The 21,776-nt window shown below is 38.5% G+C and overlaps 1 protein-coding gene across 1 annotated transcript in view; it reads left to right on the top strand.

Moving 5' to 3' along the window:
• Positions 1–910: 910 nt before the first annotated feature.
• Positions 911–21,776, top strand: part of tmem131 (transmembrane protein 131) — a gene marked incomplete in the record, with an annotated part of 75,545 nt that continues 54,679 nt past the window's right edge. The window contains 4 exon segments of the mRNA XM_034149708.1: positions 911–1,119; positions 6,690–6,751; positions 6,923–6,963; positions 14,102–14,170. Coding sequence (XP_034005599.1) covers positions 1,008–1,119; positions 6,690–6,751; positions 6,923–6,963; positions 14,102–14,170 — 284 coding nt within the window.

Genomic DNA, 21,776 nt, shown 5'->3' with positions numbered 1-21,776 from the left:
ATGTAGAAGTATATATTCTTTACCTTGTGTTTGATTAATTAATGTTGTTTTAATACTATTTCTATTTCAAACATTTCCCAAAATTGGGATCTGATTTGAATTAAATTAGTAAAAAAGTAGTTGCCTCCTAGATTTACATATATATTTTATATTTGTATAAGATAGATAGATAGATAGATAGATAGATAGATAGATAGAGATAGATAGATAGATAGATAGACTAGATAGATAGATAGATAGATATGATAGATAGATAGATAGATAGATAGATTAGATAGAATAGATGGATAGATAGATAATAGATAGAGAGAGAGAGAGAGAGAGATAGGTAGGTAGATAGAGAGAGAGAGATAGATAGAGAGAGAGATGGATGATGGATGGATGATAGAGAGAGAGAGAGAGAGAGAGATAGATAGAGAGAGAGAGAGAGATAGATAGATAGATAGATAGATAGATAGATAGATAGATAGATAGATAGATAGATAGATAGATAGATAGATAGATAGATAGATAGATAGATAGATAGATAGATATATATATATAGGTACTTTATTGATCCCAATTTGGGAAATGTTTGCGTTGCATCAGCATAAAAAACAAGGCAATGTACATGAGAGAAATTAAGACACAAGAAATAAACAGTCCAAAATATTTAAATAGCATTTATATATATATATATATATACGTGAATGTGGAAAATACAACATAGAATTACGAAATACGTAGTTTTATTTTTAGGTTTGAATTAACTATATCGATATTGTTAGTGTGTGAACTCTTTGGATATTTAATTATTTTAATAAATAATAAAAACAAGTTAAGTTTCCCCTTTAGTTCTCCCTTAAGTTCTCCCTTATCTACCACCGGAAACATCCGCCCTGAGTCTGACTTCCCTCGCGCTCAGCCATTAGCTGGCTGCTCGGAGTGATTGACAGTCAGCAGAGGTTTACACGGCCGGTCCTGCTCACTCGCTCGGTTTGTTATCGTACAGCGAAGAAACTGCAAGCATGGCGAGCCAACAGAGAGCCCAGTCACAGACAAGAAGAAGAGCACCGTGTATCGGATTATTGAGGATGATATTTATTGCTTTTATTCACATGACGCGGGCCAATAAACAAGGTTTGTAACTTAGCTGTTAGCATTAGCATCAGAGCTAACTTCCGTAGACATGTTTCCCTCAAGTGTGCGGGCGTTGAGGTTACCTCTACGGGCCAACTTTAACACAGCTAACCTTAAAGCCCCGGTGACACTGCTAAAATATAATCATTCAGCTTTGACATTAGCAAAGTGCCATTTTAAGTGATACAAAGCTTAGAAAGTGCTACCTTTTAGCTAGCAATATGTGGCCTTTTCAGTTAGCTTCGTTTGTAGCTTGTTGTCATGTTGTCATCACGTCCTTATATGGTTAAGTTAGGCTACCTAATAAACACAAAATAACATAGTATTTAAGCATCATAGCTAGCACTAATCATAGCTTAAATCAGCTACTGTGTGGTCTTAATGTGTGTCAGTTAAGAGACAACATTTTAAGATTAGACATTGCACATTAATTACAAGTCAAGTAAAATAGGAAATATAAAAACAGCTCAGATATACATATCGATAGTTAAGGATATCTATAGAGTATATCTATGGAATACACAATATTGTACTTAATAATGATAATAATAAGCTGTATTGGTATAGCACGTCTCATGCACCAAAGTGCTTTGACAACAAGGCAAACATCACAATTTAAAACACAACAAGAGTTTGACTTCAGACGTTAAAACCTTTTAGTATGTAATAATATGACAGTTTAATTCACCCAACATCAGAGCAAATGTACTGTATGTGTAAACCTGGCAATGAACTCGATATACAGAATTGAAAGCAGTGTTCATGATATGTGTACATATGTTAACATCGTATACGATCTACTTTTAAGTTGGCAGAATAATCCGTTTTAAATCTAATTGAGGGGACCCCCTGAGAACGATATATACAAATGAGTGAATTGGTCTTTTTGAAAAGGATAAAACTGAGTGAGTTCTGGTGAAGCGAAGAGCAACTCAACTTGAAACAGTATCTCAAACTACTTCCTCTTACTAGACTCAATTTAAGGAAATGTGTGCATCAGTCAGGTGATGTTTTGTAAACGTGGCTTAGCTCAGTTTTGGCTGTGAACCCTGACTGTACACATGGTGTTGTGTTATCTATCCAGGGGAGTGAAGTGTTCAGCTGTCAGATCCACTGATCATGTCAGGTCACAGTGATAAGTCCACCAATCGTGAGTGCACAGCTGCTGCAGGCCACGTCCAGGATTAGCTTCTGTGCCAACTCTGAAATGTGCCTTTTAAAAATTGTTTACATTGGTGCCTGTATGCACTTGCAATACAATCTGAGCATCAATGGAGGTGTGTGATCCTAAAGCATTGAAGATAATCTTGAAATATGCCTATAAAGTTGATGTGCAAAATGTCATAGCTGGATGAAAAACCATGCATATTAAGAGATAGCATGTTTTGTGATGATATGAGTTAGCTACATGGTAAAGCATATTTCGTATGCTCTGTCAACTTAAAAATGTTCATTGGTTCCTCTATGCACTTGAAACAATCTGAACATGTATAGTGATAAATTATTTGCAGTAAGACACTAAAGCACTGACGATATTCTTGAAGTATTTTTTATTGTAGTAAAATCCTCTACCAAGATATAGGTAATTAAATCGTATCTCCAGACCATAACCATTAACATCATGGTAGCATGTTATCTGTTAATTCAATAAATAATAAGTCTATACGAAATAGCTTAATAGTAAAGCCTGTGTGCATTCAATACGTCAAGTTTTAGCTTATGTGCCAACTTTGTAATGTGCCTTTTGAATTGTTAATAATGGTTACTTTATCCAACAGTGAATGAGTGTTAAAAGCAGCCAAAAGCACGATGATTTTCTAGAAATATTTGTACGTATTGCAGCTGGGCAAAGTCTTCTCTTATGTTCATATACTACTGTACACTGTATATGTTTAAGTGTGATGTTAAAACAAAACGGCAACCCCTTCAAATATTTGTACATCAAATTTGTTCTGAAATTGAAGGTGGTATGTGCCTTTTTACTATCAAATAAAAGTAATAGAAAATGACATTTCAAGCATCACATAGCTTGAAAATAACGAGATGGAGGTGCTAGTGCTGAGTAAACTAAAGAAGTTAAAGACGAATCGGGATGTGGTGAGACTAATACGCTCATATCAAGCAGGCAGAGGACATGACCACAAATACAAGCAAATAAGATGCAAATATAGGAGGTGATCTCATATAAAGCAGGTAGTATACCCTTAAAAGAACAACCTCTGTTTTCTATCGTTTGAAAGTAAAATCTGTGGGTTTTTAACGGACAAGAGGAGACAGTTTGAGCCTCTGTGTGAGACACAGTAAGCAGAAGTATAGTCTAACTGAAATGAAACTGAGAAGTGAAGTTTAACCACCACAGGAAGTTATTTGGCAAACACTGTGAAGTCGCACTATCACGCCTCTAACCAGCCTGAACACTGCAAGCTTAGACCGTCAACAAGATCGCTGCTTCCTTTACATACAATATATCTGTTTGGAAGATCACTGTGGTGCTTACACGGGTAAAAAAACATACTTACGTTGACTAGTCGATTAATCAATGCTTCCCTTGCTAGTCTGCACAAGAAACGTATTATTTAAACGGTTATTATTACCAATTACATACTGGTTTGCTTTCCTAGTGAATTGTACCATTAAAAAAAAACCAGTATGTGCCTGCTACCAATGTTAACGAAGCGTAGGTTGACATGCTCAATGTTTTACCTAAATGCTGATTGCTTGTCTTACTTTTAGCAAGGTTTAATACTTTCAAAGGCATCATTAATTGTGAATCAAGGCCGTAATAGGTATTAAAATGTCCTTAATAATCTTGCATAACAGGAATGGTTTCATAAGGCCTGATATTGCATTGTAAAATCAAAAAACAGATCTCAATAGCAGAAACATGTGGTCTGAAAATGAACCAGAGTGGCCGTTAAAAAGTCTTAACTTTAACTGTAGGAACCCGGTTTGAGAGTAGTCGACTAGTCTAAGTAGAAACTTCTGTTTTAACTTCAGGGAAATTAGTCAGTAAGAAAATCCCTTTGTTTAAGATGCTTTGAGAACCACAAAGGTATTTTTCTTTAAGGCATTTTTAAACGTTTGTCTTATTCTTTGTTTGCATTGTGGTTTTTGTAAATTATCCTACTGTAAAGAATCGAAAAACACTTAAGTTTCACTTTCTGCAGACGTTCATTCAGGTACTCTTAATCAAGGGTACTTTCACCATGGCTCATATCCTTTATTTAGTCTTGTATATTCCCCTGAGATACAGTACTAGAAACTAAGTTATTCTCTCCTCTCTATGCTACCAAAAAAGCTTACTTGAGCTTAGAGAATATCACTTCTAACCCGAGGAGAAGCGCACCCATGATAGAAGAACTCTATGCCAGCTGTGTGTAATGTCAGCAGTATGATCTAAAGAGGAAATGAAACTGAAGTGTTGCATCCACTGATCATATCACTTAGATCTGCGGCCGATGCTTCTTCTTAACCCTAAAGCACACGTTATAACTCGTGGAAGTTACACGGTGCTGTGAACATGAGGGCGGTTTAACTGGGATTTGGTTTGTGTCCGTTGGAAAGCTTCTCAATAGAGTGAAAGTGTAATAAAATGCTGATTATGGAGTTAGATTTTTACGCTGTACAAGCTCGTTGATTCATACTTAGAGAGAGTTGTATGACAGCCAATGCAGGCGAGAAACATCCAGGTCTGAACATGCTGTGGATAATCGTGTGTTAGGTCCATTGGTTAAAAGTAAATCTGTATTTTTGAGACCAGCAAGAATAGAAACGTGGTGATTCTCTGAGACTACACTGGTACATTTACGGGGATAAAACAAAAGTTATGTATTCTCTGAGATTATAAAACCATAAATTCAGGACTTTAATACTGAAAAAATTATCTAAGATTAAAGTTTCTGGCTCAAATAATCGATGAGAGGAAAGTCTGAACTCTGTGACTTTTATCTGAGAGATTGTCTTGGTTTTTGTCACGCAGATTTATGATTATATCGTTTTAGAGAATTGCCACTTTTTCCATTAATTAGTGAGTTTTTCAACTAAATATATAATATATAGGGAGGCGTGTGGCGCAGTGGGCTAGTGCGTTGGGGTTCGGATCAGGGGAGCACAGGTTCAAACCCCACTGCAGTCAGCATGTCGTTGTGTCCCTGAGACACTTCACCCCAAATTGCTCCTTTTATTGCCCACAGTATTGAGTATGTAAGTCACTTTGGATAAAAGTGTCTAACAAGTGACATGTCATGTAATGTAATATCCGATAATCTCTGAGAATAATATATTGTGTGTTACAAATCTACAATTGTGTCCTCCTCATACATTTTCTCTTTAAGTATTACCCTCCTCCTTGTCTCCGTGATCTATTTTTTTCCTGCACATGTACACACACGCCGTCGTAGATTTCTAAGAATTTACTATCCTGTTAAAGTGTTTGACGAGTCAATCTGAACCTCACAGTAACTTTGTGTTCATATTACAGAGATTTCATTAGTAGATTCAATGTTTTTTTTCTTTTTGCAAACTATCGATCAACCCCCCCAAACCAAGTGGATTGAAATTTGAGAAATCTGTACACTTTTCCTGTCTGCTCTGACAAGAGATTAAAGTTCACATACGGAGTTATCTATCCCAGTAATATAACCTTCTACTTCAGGAAGATATAACAACTGCTAGCTGGTTTATTTTGTAGGAGGAGTTGCACAAAGCTATTCTTAGATATGACCAATTCTTCTATAGTTTCACCTTCCAGTTGGTGTCGTAAATAATCGGGGGCAACGGGCAAAATGCACCCTAAATGATGGCAGAGTGTCCACGGGGTCTTAAAAAGTATTAAAAGTTGATCAATTTAGCGAAAATGAAGGCTATTAAAAAGTATGAAACGGCATTTTCCAAGGTATTCCATTTTGTAGCTTGTTTTCAATAAGTATATGAATTGTCCAAAGAGGTTGTATTCTACAGTCTGCCTGAATGTAATCATTGCGTAGGTGTGTAGTGTGATTCTGTGTAGTTTATTTATGGCATCCCGTTGGATTTGACGTCATCTGAACAGGACATCGCACGCTCACTGCTTGATAGCGCGAAGGTCCGTTTACGCCGGTTGTTAAACAACATCGTTATGGGGAAATGCAAGTCTGCGTCCAAATGGTTGGAAGATAAGGAGGAAGGACAATCAATACTGTATATAGTCAATGTGAGGTAAAGTGTGTCGCCAAGGTAACCGGTTAGAACTCAAAGTGGCGATGAGGTCTTAAAATGTATGGAAAGGGTCTTAAAAAAAGGTCTTAAAAGGTTTTACATTTGACTTCAGGATTCCTGCTTATACCCTGGATGTGTTTTCACTGATGCTTCACTGAACACAATTAATGGGGCTACACAAAAGTGTTATTGTGAATTAAATGTCAAACATTCGGGGGTAAAATGACCCTAAATTGTACCGCATTTTTTTATCTACCTTGTCTCCAGTCTTGCATCGAGTATTCAAAAGTGTTCAATGTGTAAAAGTCTGCTTTGAATGATGATGATGATGATGATTAAACTAATTTGCATTTCTGTGTTTTTTTTTTTTACAGCATTCATTCAGTCAGACACAATTCTAGAAGTTTTACATTTTGGCGAGGGAAGCCTTTTACAGGTAAGTGCTGCTAATACATTTTTCTCCAGTTTGTTGTTGCAATTAAAAATTAAACCCAGAAACATTCACAGCATCACAGAGCAGAACGTGTCAGAAAGAATGTGGTTTAAATGTAATCAAGTAGTTCAATCACATTTTAATAATTGCTTCTATCTCTGTTTCTTTCTGCAGGCAGAGTCTGACATCGATTTTAGTTTATATCACCAACAAAGGTAACATTCTATTCTTTCCCTTCACACATATCCTCCACTCTTTGGCAAATATGTTTATGTAGTGTCGTTAATCCTGGGCGCAGTCAGTTATGTGTTAGGTGTTGTTTTTGTACCTACTATTCCTGGATTGCACTCTTTTGTTGTGTGTTGCTACGCGGTAAATGAGCTTTAGCAGAAAAGCCTCAAGAATTCTTGAAATGAGTCGTCACGGCAAAACAAAAGCATCACACTAAATGATGCAAACAAAGTAGAGAACAAGAGAGATGCTGCTGTAACCAATGCATTACATCAGCAGGAGAGGACTCTTTAAAGTAGAGACACTACATACTGATATACACCTGAACATCAGCAGGAGAGGACTCTTTAAAGTAGAGACACTACATACTGATATACACCTGAACATCAGCAAGAGAGGACTCTTTAAAGTAGAGACACTACATACTGATATACACCTGATCATCAGCAGGAGAGGACTCTTTAAAGTAGAGACACTACATACTGATATACACCTTAACATGAGCAGGAGAGGACTCTTTAAAGTAGAGACACTACATACTGATATACACCTGAACATCAGCAGGAGAGGACTCTTTAAAGTAGAGACACTACATACTGATATACACCTGAACATCAGCAGGAGAGGACTCTTTAAAGTAGAGACACTACATACTGATATACACCTGAACATCAGCAGGAGAGGACTCTTTAAAGTAGAGACACTACATACTGATATACACCTGAACATCAGCAGGAGAGGACTCTTTAAAGTAGAGACACTACATACTGATATACACCTGAACATCAGCAGGAGAGCACTCTTTAAAGTAGAGACACTACATACTGATATACACCTGAACATCAGCAGGAGAGCACTCTTTAAAGTAGAGACACTACATACTGATATACATCTGAACATCAGCAGGAGAGCACTCTTTAAAGTAGAGACACTACATACTGATATACACCTGAACATCAGCAGGAGAGGACTCTTTATTAAAGTAGAGACACTACATACTGATATACATCTGAACATCAGCAGGAGAGCACTCTTTAAAGTAGAGACACTACATACTGATATACACCTGAACATCAGCAGGAGAGCACTCTTTAAAGTAGATACACTACATACTGATATACACCTGAACATCAGCAGGAGAGGACTCTTTATTAAAGTAGAGACACTACATACTGATATACACCTGAACATCAGCAGGAGAGGACTCTTTAAAGTAGAGACATTACATACTGATATACACCTGAACATCAGCAGGAGAGGACTCTTTAAAGTAGAGACACTACATACTGATATACACCTGAACATCAGCAGGAGAGCACTCTTTAAAGTAGAGACACTACATACTGATATACACCTGAACATCAGCAGGAGAGCACTCTTTAAAGTAGAGACACTACATACTGATATACATCTGAACATCAGCAGGAGAGCACTCTTTAAAGTAGAGACACTACATACTGATATACACCTGAACATCAGCAGGAGAGGACTCTTTATTAAAGTAGAGACACTACATACTGATATACACCTGAACATCAGCAGGAGAGGACTCTTTAAAGTAGAGACACTACATACTGATATACACCTGGAAATGAGCAGGAGAGGACTCTTTAAAGTAGAGACACTACATACTGATATGAACCTGGAAATGAGCAGGAGAGGACTCTTTAAAGTAGAGACACTACATACTGATATACACCTGGAAATGAGCAGGAGAGGACTCTTTAAAGTAGAGACACTACATACTGATATGAACCTGGAAATGAGCAGGAGAGGACTCTTTAAAGTAGAGACACTACATACTGATATGAACCTGGAAATGAGCAGGAGAGGACTCTTTAAAGTAGAGACACTACATACTGATATACACCTGAACATCAGCAGGAGAGGACTCTTTAAAGTAGAGACACTACATACTGATATACACCTGAACATCAGCAGGAGAGGACTCTTTAAAGTAGAGACACTACATACTGATATACACCTGGAAATGAGCAGGAGAGGACTCTTTAAAGTAGAGACACTACATACTGATATGAACCTGGAAATGAGCAGGAGAGGACTCTTTAGGAACCAGAAATAGAAATAGAAGCTTGAGCATCATAATCACAAGAAAATATTGTTAAAGTTTGGTTGTAATACGATGTCAATTAGGGAAAGCAGGATGCAAAGATCAGACCCATATGACCCGTCAGCTCTCTGCAACATGTGCTGTTAATGACATGTTGTCAGGGAAGCCTCTCTCTATGTATGTGTGTGTCAGTGTGTGTGTCAGTGTGTGTGTCACCTGTTGCTCCACCACAAAGTGAACTTGCCTTCTGCCACAGCTACTTGGGAGAGTTTAGATTTAGCCGGACAGACCGCAGAATGAGCTAATGTGAGTTTGTAGGTCTTTACTCACACTGACTTGTTAACGGTGGAGTTTCTCTGGAGAGTTTTCTTTCCTCTGTGCGATGCAAGGGTTTAAAGACGGAGGGTTTCGTGTGTATGTACACAATGTAAAAGACCCCTGTGGTCATTGTGTTATTTGTGACATTGGGCTTTGTAAATACAAATGGCGTAGTGCTTTAAAAAAAAAAAATGTTTTAATTCGTACAATTCTGTTTCATTTGATTTTTTTTATTCCAGGTTTTTTTTTTTAATCCTTTTGGTTCAGTTTTACAGAAAATATATTTGATATCTTTCGTTAAATATATTTTGGAACAAGCCTGGAGGAATCACGAGCATTTTAGAAAGCATGTATTGTGTTAGATATCCTCAGGCTAAATATGAACAAGGCAATTTTACAAAAATGTGTCTTCAGACGACTTCTCACAGAGCCCCACGGTAAAACACCAACACAGAGAGAGAAGGAGCACTAAACGTTTGTATTTGTTTATTAAAGTAAGGTCAATGCACATTCATTAACATGAACTCTTGACTGCATCATGTAAATGTGCCACATTTAGCCATAGAGGCTAATTTCCATCTGCAGTCCCTGGCAGTATTTATTTTGCTATGTATATAAATGTCATGTTCTTAAATGTTGGATGTGATGGACTACGGATGGAAACTAGCTCAAAGCTAAAATCCGGCATGTTTACGTTTTAAAGCATTATTTGTTTTAAATGTTCATCAATGTGCACTGTCCCTCTTCAAATAAACGATTAAATGAAATGAAATGGCATTAAAAAAAAAAACATGCAAGTTTATTTATATAGCACCTTTCAACACAAGGCAATTCAAAGTGCACAACGAGATCTTACAAGAGCACAAAGAAACATATAAGCACAATTGAGTCAAGATTGCAGCACATATGAAGCACATATACCCAATTAAAAGGCCTTGTATACAAACCCATTAACACACAACACACAAAATCACATTTAGGGAGTGAGGCATGTGGCGCAGTGGATAGAGCCTTGGTGTTGGGATCAGGGGAGCACAGGTTCAAACCCCGCTGCAGTCAGTTGTGTCCCTGAGACACTTCCCCCCAAATGGCTCCCGTGGGGATTGTCCACAGTATTGAGTATGTAAGTCGCTTTGGATAAACGCGTCTAACAAGTAACATGTCATTTAAAATGATTGGGAAATTGCAGATTTTTTAAAATTGCGTCCACATTTGAGCACATTTCGTAATCCTCTCAGATGATTCCCTTTTTGTAAATCATATTGTGCAATTACCCCCAGTACTAACGAGTGTCTCTGGTTACGTCACATTGCATCCTTGTGTTCAGGATTGCTTTAATGCCTCAGTACAAACACAAGAGTGCATCTCGGAGCTTAGACAACAACAACAACAACGCCTAGCTAATAAGTGGATAATGAGCCCGATTTAATGTCTGCATTCTGCACAGGTTTTGCAGTGATATGTTAAGGCAACGTGTCAATATCCAACAGGTAGAACAGCCAGAACAAGAGCACACTGTTTCCAAGAAAAGAGACGTGTAGCAGTTCACACATTTGTTTTCGTGTCGTGGCTTCTACCTGAAATCAATACAGTGTCCTTACTTTACACTTTTGTGTGTTTTGTCGGCATTCAGCGAGCCTTTAATGTTTGTACAGTATGTTCTAATCCATAAAAGGGTTATCTCCCACAGGCATAGCATGACCACTCCCTCCAGTTGGGGGGGGGAAGGGTATTTTTGCAGTTTGACTCACTGGTGTTTCAGTTTTTTTTTTATATCTTGTGTGTGTGTGTGTGTATGTGTGTGTGTGTGTGTGTGTGTGTGTGTGTGTGTGTGTGTGTGTGTGTGTGTGTGTGTGTGTGTGTGTGTGTGTGTAGTGTGGTGTGTGTGTGTGTGTGTGTGTGTGTGTGTGTGTGTGTGTGTGTGTGTGTGTGTGTGTGTGTGTGTGTGTGTGTGTGTGTGTGTGTGTGTGTGTGTGTGTAGTGTGTGTGTGTGTGTGTGTGTGTGTGTGTGTGTGGTGTGTGTGTGTGTGTGTGTGTGTGTGTGTGTGTGTGTGTGTGGTGTGTGTGTGTGATGTGTGTGTGTGTGTGTGTGTGTGTGTGTGTGTGTGTGTGTGTGTGTGTGTGTGTGTGTGTGTGTGTGTGTGTGTGTGTGTGTGTGTGTGTGTGTGTGTGTGTGTGTGTGTGTTTTAGTGAGGAACATTTTCCACAGGAACTGAAATGCTTTTTTTAAGCATTTGAGGAATACCTCCCTATAAAGTGATCCTTTGTGTATCATTGACTCACCCTCTGTTGGAGGAAACCTCTACGATAAACAAATAATCAAACAACTAAAAAGAAGTCTTGAATAAAATGGACACGCATTTAACCGTGGCTAAACTATATTTAAAACATCCGTTTACACACTCTCTCATAACTTGTATATCAAGTCTCATTTGTCCAGTCATACACTACTTCACAAACACATGACTATCACAAAAGCGTTACTGTTAAAACACTTTTGCATACACACTGGCAGTTGCTTCTAGTGCATGCGAATCTCAGTGTTTACATAGTGCAGTTCTATTGAAAATGCACGTGTTTGTATGTTTTTTTATCAACATAATGTTCATTAATTTCAATTCTTAAGACTTATTTTTTGCATGTTTTTGATTCTTTATTCACCGTGGAGACATGTGGTAAAGCCAAAGTTTGCTTCACCAATTCAAGGTTAAACGTGGTTCATTATAGATAGATACATAGTCAGAGAGCTCAGTGCAGTCCAAAGTAATCACTGATAAAGAGGCACCTTTTATCATAAAACAGACAAGAACGCATCGATGTTCAATAGATAGTTGTATGTATAGTACGATTGATAGATAGTCAGATAGATAGTGTATTAGAAAGCAACACTGTTTGTGGTCATTGTAATGGTACATCGTGGGTAGCGCTGTGCAGTCCAAAGTAACCATCAATGTGAAATAGATAGATAATGGATAGATAGTCAGATAGATACTGTATTAGAAAACAACACCCAATGTTTATGGTAATTGTAATGGTACAGCATGTTAGCGCAGTGCAGTCCAAAGGTCTAACTGATAGAGACACACCTTGATCATTAAACACAGACAAAAAGGAAACGCATTAAAGTGAAATAATCCCCACAAACGATCACTTTGTGGTGACGTATTCCTTTAAGGTGGCAGTGGACACAGTGCAGGTCTGAGGCCAAGAGGCTCTGCTCCTCCAGTTACTCCCTGACATTCAACACATTATCTCTGAAGCGCCCGGGGCCAAGAATTCACAGCCAGGATCCGTCTGAATCCTTAATCCTGTGAGAATCGTGTCAGCGGTCGTTGTATTAATGTGAGAAGTGAGGGCAGGAGAAGCAGTGCACGATGGTCCCTGGGCTCTGTGTGGATTCCCGTCGGGGCCTCAGGGGATGGAAACCCGGCCCTTTTCTCTGCTATCGGAGCGCGCCACACCTTTTGTCTGCGCTGTGTACACGTAGCCCGGGTAGTAAAACGGTGGAATTGAACTCTGGGTAATTGCCTGACCCTGGGGTGATGTTAGAGTAATTACACGTGAGTGAGCTTCTCGTGGATAGCCTCACATCAACTCTGATAATATTTAATATTTAATTCTTTAAAATATTTCAGCTGTAGTGCTTCCTTGCATTTCATATTTTGATTGTGTGTTTAGTTCATTTGTTTGTGCTTACATGGATCAACAGTTCAGCTTTTAACGCCCATTTCTAGACAGGTTAAAGTACACAAGAAAATGCCTATGCACATTTAGTAATAGGGATAATAAAAATGAAGTTAAGTAATACATTAATAAATAAAAATAAATATGAATTGAAGATATAAAAGTCAAATCTATTCACTCAAAATTAAGTTTAAAAAAAATATACAAGTATACATAAAAAGGCGTGAAAACTCCATAAATAAAATTAACAATTAAAAAATATATATATTTAAAAATGCCATACTCATTTAAATCTGAATTCTTTTGGGCTATTTTTATTTGTTTAATCGTCACTGTTTTTTACTTCTTTATTGGTGCATTAAAAAAAAAAGTGTGTGTGTGAATAAAATATAAAAACTTGAAGGCTTGTAAAAGAAACCCAACTATATAATGAAACTAAATACAATGGTATATGTTTGCCACCAATTCACAATCTTAAAAAATAGTTTGAAATATAGAAAATAAACTAATATAGTTTGCATACAAAAAGGTTTATAGTTTGTTCTCGGTAAGAATTGAGGTGTTGGCACGGTTACGAGCCACACCTGCATCGCTGAATAATTTCTGTTTCCTGGAGATTTACATAAAGGCTCTCATTACAGTTCTTCTGTTGCACATTTCATGGAGCAGCAGCTTCCCTTTAGGGGACGGTCCTCTCTATTGTTCAGATCCACCTGTTGCTGAACAGGTTTGTCGGGTTTTACGATGAGTGTGACTCCGACTAGGCGATGCTACCGGCGCTCACAAGTAGTTTTCCATCGTGTGAGAGTAACATCGTGAAGAGACGGGCTTTGATTTTTTTTATTCTAACCATGGATATTCATGGATATTTTTTTAACACATGGGAATAATGGAGTCCCATGGCTGTCTTAATGTGTTAACAAAACAAGCCTCAGCGCAGACTGTTGTGTCTTGTGTGTTTACTCATTTGTTTAGATGCACACAAACATGGATATATTTTTTTTCCCTCATCTTCTGTTGCTGCTGTCACATCTTCCTGTGTCTCTCAGCACGTCCCCGCAACGTGGGAACTGCCGCCCTATACGGTTCGAACCTCCAATGTTGGACTTTCACGAACAGTGAGTATTACATTATTATTTTTTAACACTTTATTTATTGGTTTTCCCCACACATAAGACAATAACAGGAGAACATACAGAGTACAAATGCAGGTGCTATATTCAATTAAACCAATAATGACAAACCAATAATGATAATAACATAAAAAGACCATTACACTAATTCATTGTGTCGTTTTTGTTTAATCTGTGTTTTTGTATTTCACATTGTTGGAGTCACTTTCTATGATCAATTTGTTTCCACCTTCTGTAACGCCCCGTCCATTGTGCTTTATAAACACACTTATTATGCGTCACAATCACCCCATAGCCGGTGTAATTATAATTATAAGCGCTTCATTGCAATAATCATTATATTAGGGAGGCGTGTGGTGCAGTGGGTTGAGCGTTGGTGTTCAGATCAGGGGGGTCACAGGTTCAAACCCCACTGCAGTCAGCATGTCGTTGTGTCCCTGAGACACTTCACCCCAAATTGCTCCTGTGGGGATTGCTCACAGTATTGAGTATGTAAGTCGCTTTGGATAAAAGCGTCTAACAAGTGACATGTAATGTAATGTAACCACAAATACATTTCAAGCATTATAGTCACTATACGTCAAGCTGCTTATCAATCTATACCCATGCTCATTGTTTGATTTAAATACAGATTATAATGCATTATTAAACATTATATTGCATTCCAGTTATGGGAGTTATAATATGATATGAGCCTTGCTGCAAAATACAAAATAAATTCCAACAATTATGAAGTGTTAGGATATTTAACCTTATAAATCCTTTAAAATGGGTTTTGGATTTTGTTATAACACATTATTGATATCTATGAGTGCTTATATCTGTTCTTATATCTTCTTATAGCACTTCGTAAGTATTTCTATAACACATTTTTTACACGAGCGTCATGACAAATGTTATTTTTTTATGACATTATTGCAATAATTTGCCTTATTGTTCATTTCTTTCAAATAATCTAATTTATTTAAGCATTATAATCATTATACATTGATCTGGTTATAATTCTCTCTTTGTGCGTTAGTAAAGTGAAACATCTGTTTGTAATACATTAGAAAAAACAACTTGGCAATTATGATATGATATGATCCTTGCAACAACAACAACAACAACAATGTCAGGGAGTGACTGTCAACCATGAAGTCTATGATACTAAATAATTATAAAATGCTTCATAAAGATTTTTCCCATTAAGTATCATTTATTTATATATAAACAAGTAATTTGACAGTACTTTAAGCAGATTACAGCACATTATAAGTTTGTTTATAATGCATTTTATACATGGGCGTCAGAAAGTCTTACCTATATTGCAATAATTTGCCCTTTTGTTATTTTTCCTTTTTCAAATTAATCTCATTTATTGGACTTATTTTCATTTCAAACCTTTATTTAACGAGGTAGGTCCCATTTTAGATCATTGCTCTCTTTTTCAAGGGAGACCTGCAGCAAGTAGGTTACACATGAAACGTAACATCAAACAATAAAGGACATCATATTTACAGGGCCACATTTACATACCTATCGACATTTACAAGCACCAACAGTATCAAAGAGCATTGCACCTATCCGAGCTTTAAAAACATGCAGTGGAACCAAATTGCAATTATTTTTGCAGACTGTTCCGAGCAAGAGAAGCTGTGCACATAAAAGCTTTCTTACCTAAGTCAGTCCTTGCACTTGGCACATGTAGCAAAACCACATCATGTGATCTCAGGCAATAGCTACCTGCAACTCTCTGGCCGTTTCTCAATGTCGAGTACACCTGCTGCAGAGCCACTATTTCAAGTAATAATAATAATGGGTTCCATTTATAAAGCACTTCATATTTGATTTCAAATCCCGAAGTGCTACAAGCAGTGAGCATGAACAGTATAAATAGACATTACACAACACGGTAGAATTAATAAAAAGCAATACAAAAAATAAAAGGGTGGTAAAAAGGTCTAGGCAAAGGCTCTTTTGAAGAGATGGGTTTTGAGGCCTTTTTTAAAAGCCTCCACGGTCTGTGGTGCTCTCATGTGGTCGGGGAGAGCATTCCACAGACTGGGAGCAGCCGAGCAGAAGGCCCGGTCTCCCATAGTACGGAGCTTAGTCCTGGGGGGGTCTGAGGAGGTTGGAGTTGCTGGAGCGGGTGGTCCGCAAGGAGGTATGGGTGGTGAGGAGTTCCTTGAGGTAGGGAGGGGCAGTTCCATGGACACACTGGTGGGTGAGGACGGAGACCTTGAATTCGCGAGTAGAGTATACTACATCATCGAATGCTGGGCATTTAACATTAATTTAAACAGTCCTTCGGCGCCACTCGATGACGTAGTATACTTGAAATAGTGGCTCTGCAGCAGGTATACTCGACATTGAGAAACGGCCACTGTGTGATCAGAGAGCAGATGTAAGATGGGAGTTTACCCAACATGGCTTTGTATATGAACATGTACCAGTGACTGAGCCTCCGTACAGTAAGTGAAGGCAAACCTGCCCTGGCATACAGGGTACAGTGATGAGTAAGTGCTTTACAGTTAGTAACAAATATCAATATCGATTAATTTATAATTAAACGATATTTTTAACAGTGGACAGTTTACTGCTCACACAGTCTGTCCTATAGCTCTTTATTTTTTAAAAGAAGTGAAGATGTTGGGTTGCTCTCAGGTGAATCACATCGTTGTGTCAACAGTAAATGAATCACCGAGGAAGCTCTTAACTCCGGGGCCAGACCCATTGGACCACATTCCTCCCTGCCGCTGGTTCACACCATGAATCAGCTTGTAAGGTTATTCATTGAGCAATGTTCAGATCACCATCACAACCAGCAACACACTCATCACTCAGGTGATCTAAAGTCAATTTATTCTGAGGTTGGGCCAATAAGAGACGAGCAGAACGACACACCCCTACGCAGACAAAACATGACTCCATGAGAAGCAACGAGAAACATTGAGAGGATATTAAACTGGCATGTATACATGTCAAAATGTGTGAACTCCAGGAACTAACAACATTTAAATGATATCCAATATCTTACATTGAAATCTAGGTTCAAATCAAGATGTAACCTCGACTTATATTTAAGCAATAGCTCACGACAGGCCGTGGTATATGCTCATTATATCACAGCTAAGGGGCGTGGTTCGGTCCGACGCGAAGCGGAGACCCCCTATAAAAGACCCCCTTTTATAAAACGGTTACCAAGTGTGGCAATATGAAAGAAAAATACACACTCTAATTTAAATAGTTTTTATTAGTAAATAATGATGTTCAAAATAAAATAGTCCCTCTGTTGCCTTCTGCACGAAACATAGTGCGAGGTGGTTGCTATGCAACAACACTAACAACAGCTAGCGAACATATTAGACAGAGAGCGTTGATCCATTATTTGGCTATTTATTTACATTAATGTGTATGTTGCCGTTTATTGTGCACCCACTGAAAACCTGTCCAGCATCAGTAGCATGGCTTACGTGGTTACTTGTATAGGCTGAGGTTGTTCTAGGCTGTTGCTTGGCGTGGCGAGAATATTGCTCCACTTTCTCCGGTCCCCGAGATTCGGCTTCCAGTAGCTCTGGAGAGAGCTTTCTCACCTGTGGCCACTAACGGTCATCATTTCTCTGCTTTGTTTCAAGACCTGCATCAGAAAGCTTTTGAATGGTGATACTTTTCCAGTTGGTCGACCTGCTCTTCACGTAGCTCTACATGTCGTCGTTTAGGTGCTTTTTGTTCTGGAGATAGGCACTCCTCAATCCACTCCTCCATAGTAGAACCCCCCCCCCCCCCCCCCCCCCCCCCCCCCCCCCCCCCCCCCCCCCCCCCCCCCCGGAGGTCGAAGTTAATCTTAAATGTTCTTGCGGACCTTTTTGATTACAGATTTGAAAACATCGTTGCTTGCTTTAAAAGTAGCACAATTCATTATGTCAAACCTTGGAAAGTATCTAGATATCCCTGCCCTAATGCCAAAGGAACTGCACACTGAATATGTTTTTGCCGTTTGATGTCTATGTCTGGACCGCTGCGTAAAAAGGAGGGTTTCTGCTCCGTTACTTCTCCGCTGCTTTCTTGTTCCAGTTTGAAAAGCAAACTGCAGGCAGTTTGCTTTTCGGCCCAACTGTATACTGTTTATCTCAGACGCGGAGGGATACTGAGTTGTTGTGAAAAGTAACTTACAATTCTACCCGTGGTATACGCTCAGTATACCACGGCTAAGAACCAATCAGATTGCTTGATTTTACTTGTCCGTTTTATAATAAAGATTAATCCATTAGGGACAAGAGTAAATGTGACTGCAATTGATCTGGAGATTACAGAAACATTATATATAGTCTTATCACATAGCTTAGTTGAATACTTGATTCTGATTGGTCAATTCAGAACATGTGAGACGTGGTTCATTTTGCTTTCTCTATAGAGTGGTGCAGTGATTGTAGATAATCTCTACAGGGTGTCCGCGGGGTCTTAAAAAGTATTAAAAGTTGATAAATCAATTTAGCGAAAATGAAGGCTATTAAAAAGTATTAAACGGCATTTTCCAAGGTATTACATTTTGTAGCTTGTTTCCAATAAATATATAAATGGTCCAAAGAGGTTGTATTCTACAGTCTGCCTGAATGTAATCATTGCGTAGGTGTGTAGTGTGATTCTGTGTAGTTTATTTATGGCATCCCGTTGGATTGGACGTCATCTGAACAGGACATCGCACGCTCACTGCTTGATAGCGCGCGAAGGTCCGTTTACGCCGGTTGTTAAACAACATCGTTATGGGGAAATGCAAGTCTGCGTCCAAATGGTTGGAAGATAAGGAGGAAGGACAATCAATACTGTATATAGTCAATGTGAGGTAAAGTGTGTCGCCAATGTAACCGGTTAAAACTCAAAGTGGCGATGAGGTCTTAAAATGTATGGAAAGGGTCTTAAAAAAGGTCTTAAAAGGTTTTACATTTGACTTCAGGATTCCTGCATATACCCTGCTATAGCAAAGAGGTTCAGCAGGAAAATCTCCCACATATTAGCACCACGTTGTGATTCACTCTCCAGAAGTGAAAAAAGCTAACTCTAGGCTATATAGGAAGTGCTCAACATCTCCGCTTTTTAATCACTTGTTAGCAACCACTTCGTTTTTATGACAAGGAATCCTCGGAGTTGGGAAATTACTGACGTATTATATGTCGTAGAACTAAATGTGAAAATCTCTAAGGAAGGCTTGAGTTAACCACAGACACTATTTCAGGCTTCTGACCACAAACACATTTTTTTAAAAACGCTCCCAGGTTAGGACTTGTTTCTACACAACTCTATTTTAAATATTTAAGAGGGGTTCCATTACTAATGAGGCTAAGAAACGGTTGCCAGTTTCTCAAAATAGTTGCTTCTTTCACACCTCTCTCGGCAACCAGTTTACTGTCGAGCCCTGCAGGAAGTGCAAGCTAGAAATGTTCCAAGAATGTTTTATTTAAAACACTTAATACTTATCTTATCCCCTTTAGGGACACATGCAGGCGTTTTTATAGCAGCCAACAGGGTCAGAGTTAAAAAACAGGATTCACACAAGGTCAACATAGAATACCAAAAGTTGATAAAATGATATTAATACTGATATACACTCTGAACATCAGCAGGAGAGGACTCTTTAAAAGTAGAGACACTACATTACTGATATACACCTGAACATCAGCCAGGAGAGGACTCTTTAAAGTAGAGGACACTACATACTGATATACACCTGAACATCAGCCAGGAGAGGACCTCTTTAAAGTAGAGACATAGGATATACCCTGACATCAGCAGGAGAGGACTCTTTAAGTGAGACACACATACTGATAACACCTGAACATCAGCAGGAAGAGGACTCTTTAAAGTAGAGACACTACATTACTGATATACACCTGAACATCAGCAGGAGAGGACTCTTTAAAGTAGGAGACACTACATACTGATATACACCTGAACATCAGCAGGAGAGGACTCTTTAAAGTAGAGGACATACTGATATACACCTGAACATCAGCAGGAAGAGGACTCTTTTAAAGTAGAGACACTACATACTGATATACACCTGAACATCAGCAGAGACTTAAGAGGACACTCATACTGATATACCCTGAGACATCAGCAGGAGAGACTCTTTAAATAGAGACTCTACATACTGATATACACCTGAACATCAGCAGGAAGAGGACTCTTTAAAGTAGAGACACTACATACTGATATACACCTGAACATCAGCAGGAGAGGACTCTTTTAAAGTAGAGGACACTACATACTGATATACACCTGAACATCAGCAGGAAGAGGACTCTTTAAAGTAGAGACACTACATACTGATATACACCTGAACATCAGCAGGAGAGGACTCTTTAAAGTAGAGACACTACATACTGATATACACCCTGAACATCAGCAGGAGAGGACTCTTTAAAGTAGAGACACTACATACTGATATACACCTGAAACTCAGCAGGAAGAGGACTCTTTAAAGTAGAGACACTACATACTGATATACACCTGAACATCAGCAGGAGAGGACTCTTTAAAGTAGAGACACTACATACTGATATTACACCTGAACATCAGCAGGAGAGGACTCTTTAAAGTAGAGGACACTACATACTGATATACACCTGAACATCAGCAGAAGAGGACTCTTTAAAGTAGAGACACTACATACTGATATACACCTGAACATCAGCAGGAGAGGACTCTTTAAAGTAGAGACACTACATACTGATATACACCTGAACATCAGCAGAGAGGACTCTTTAAAGTAGAGACACTACATACTGATATACACCTGAACATCAGCAGGAGAGGACTCTTTAAGTAGAGACACTACATACTGATATACAACTGAACATCAGCAGGAGAGGACTCTTTAAAGTAGAGACACTACATACTGATATACACCTGAACATCATCAGGAGAGGACTCTTTAAAGTAGAGACACTACATACTGATATACACCTGAACATCAGCAGGAGAGGACTCTTTAAAGTAGAGACACTACATACTGATATACACCTGAACATCAGCAGGAGAGGACTCTTTAAAGTAGAGACACTACATACTGATATACACCTGAACATCAGCAGGAGAGGACTCTTTAAAGTAGAGACACTACATACTGATATACACCTGAACATCAGCAGGAGAGGACTCTTTAAAGTAGAGACACTACATACTGATATACACCTGAACATCAGCAGGAGAGGACTCTTTAAAGTAGAGACACTACATACTGATATACACCTGAACATCAGCAGGAGAGGACTCTTTAAGTAGAGACACTACACACTGATATACACCTGAACATCAGCAGGAGAGGACTCTTTAAAGTAGAGACACTACATACTGATATACACCTGAACATCAGCAGGAGAGGACTCTTTAAAGTAGGGACACTACACACTGATATACACCTGAACATCAGCAGGAGAGGACTCTTTAAAGTAGAGACACTACATACTGATATACACCTGAACATCAGCAGGAGAGGACTCTTTAAAGTAGAGACACTACATACTGATATACACCTGAACATCAGCAGGAGAGGACTCTTTAAAGTAGAGACACTACATTACTGATATACACCTGAACATCAGCAGGAGAG

This window comes from Trematomus bernacchii, unplaced genomic scaffold (genome assembly GCF_902827165.1).
Source record: "Trematomus bernacchii unplaced genomic scaffold, fTreBer1.1, whole genome shotgun sequence".
NCBI classification, from domain to species: Eukaryota; Metazoa; Chordata; class Actinopteri; order Perciformes; family Nototheniidae; genus Trematomus; species Trematomus bernacchii.
Note: the sequence above shows the minus strand (reverse complement) of the source record. Positions and strands in the feature narration are given on the sequence as shown.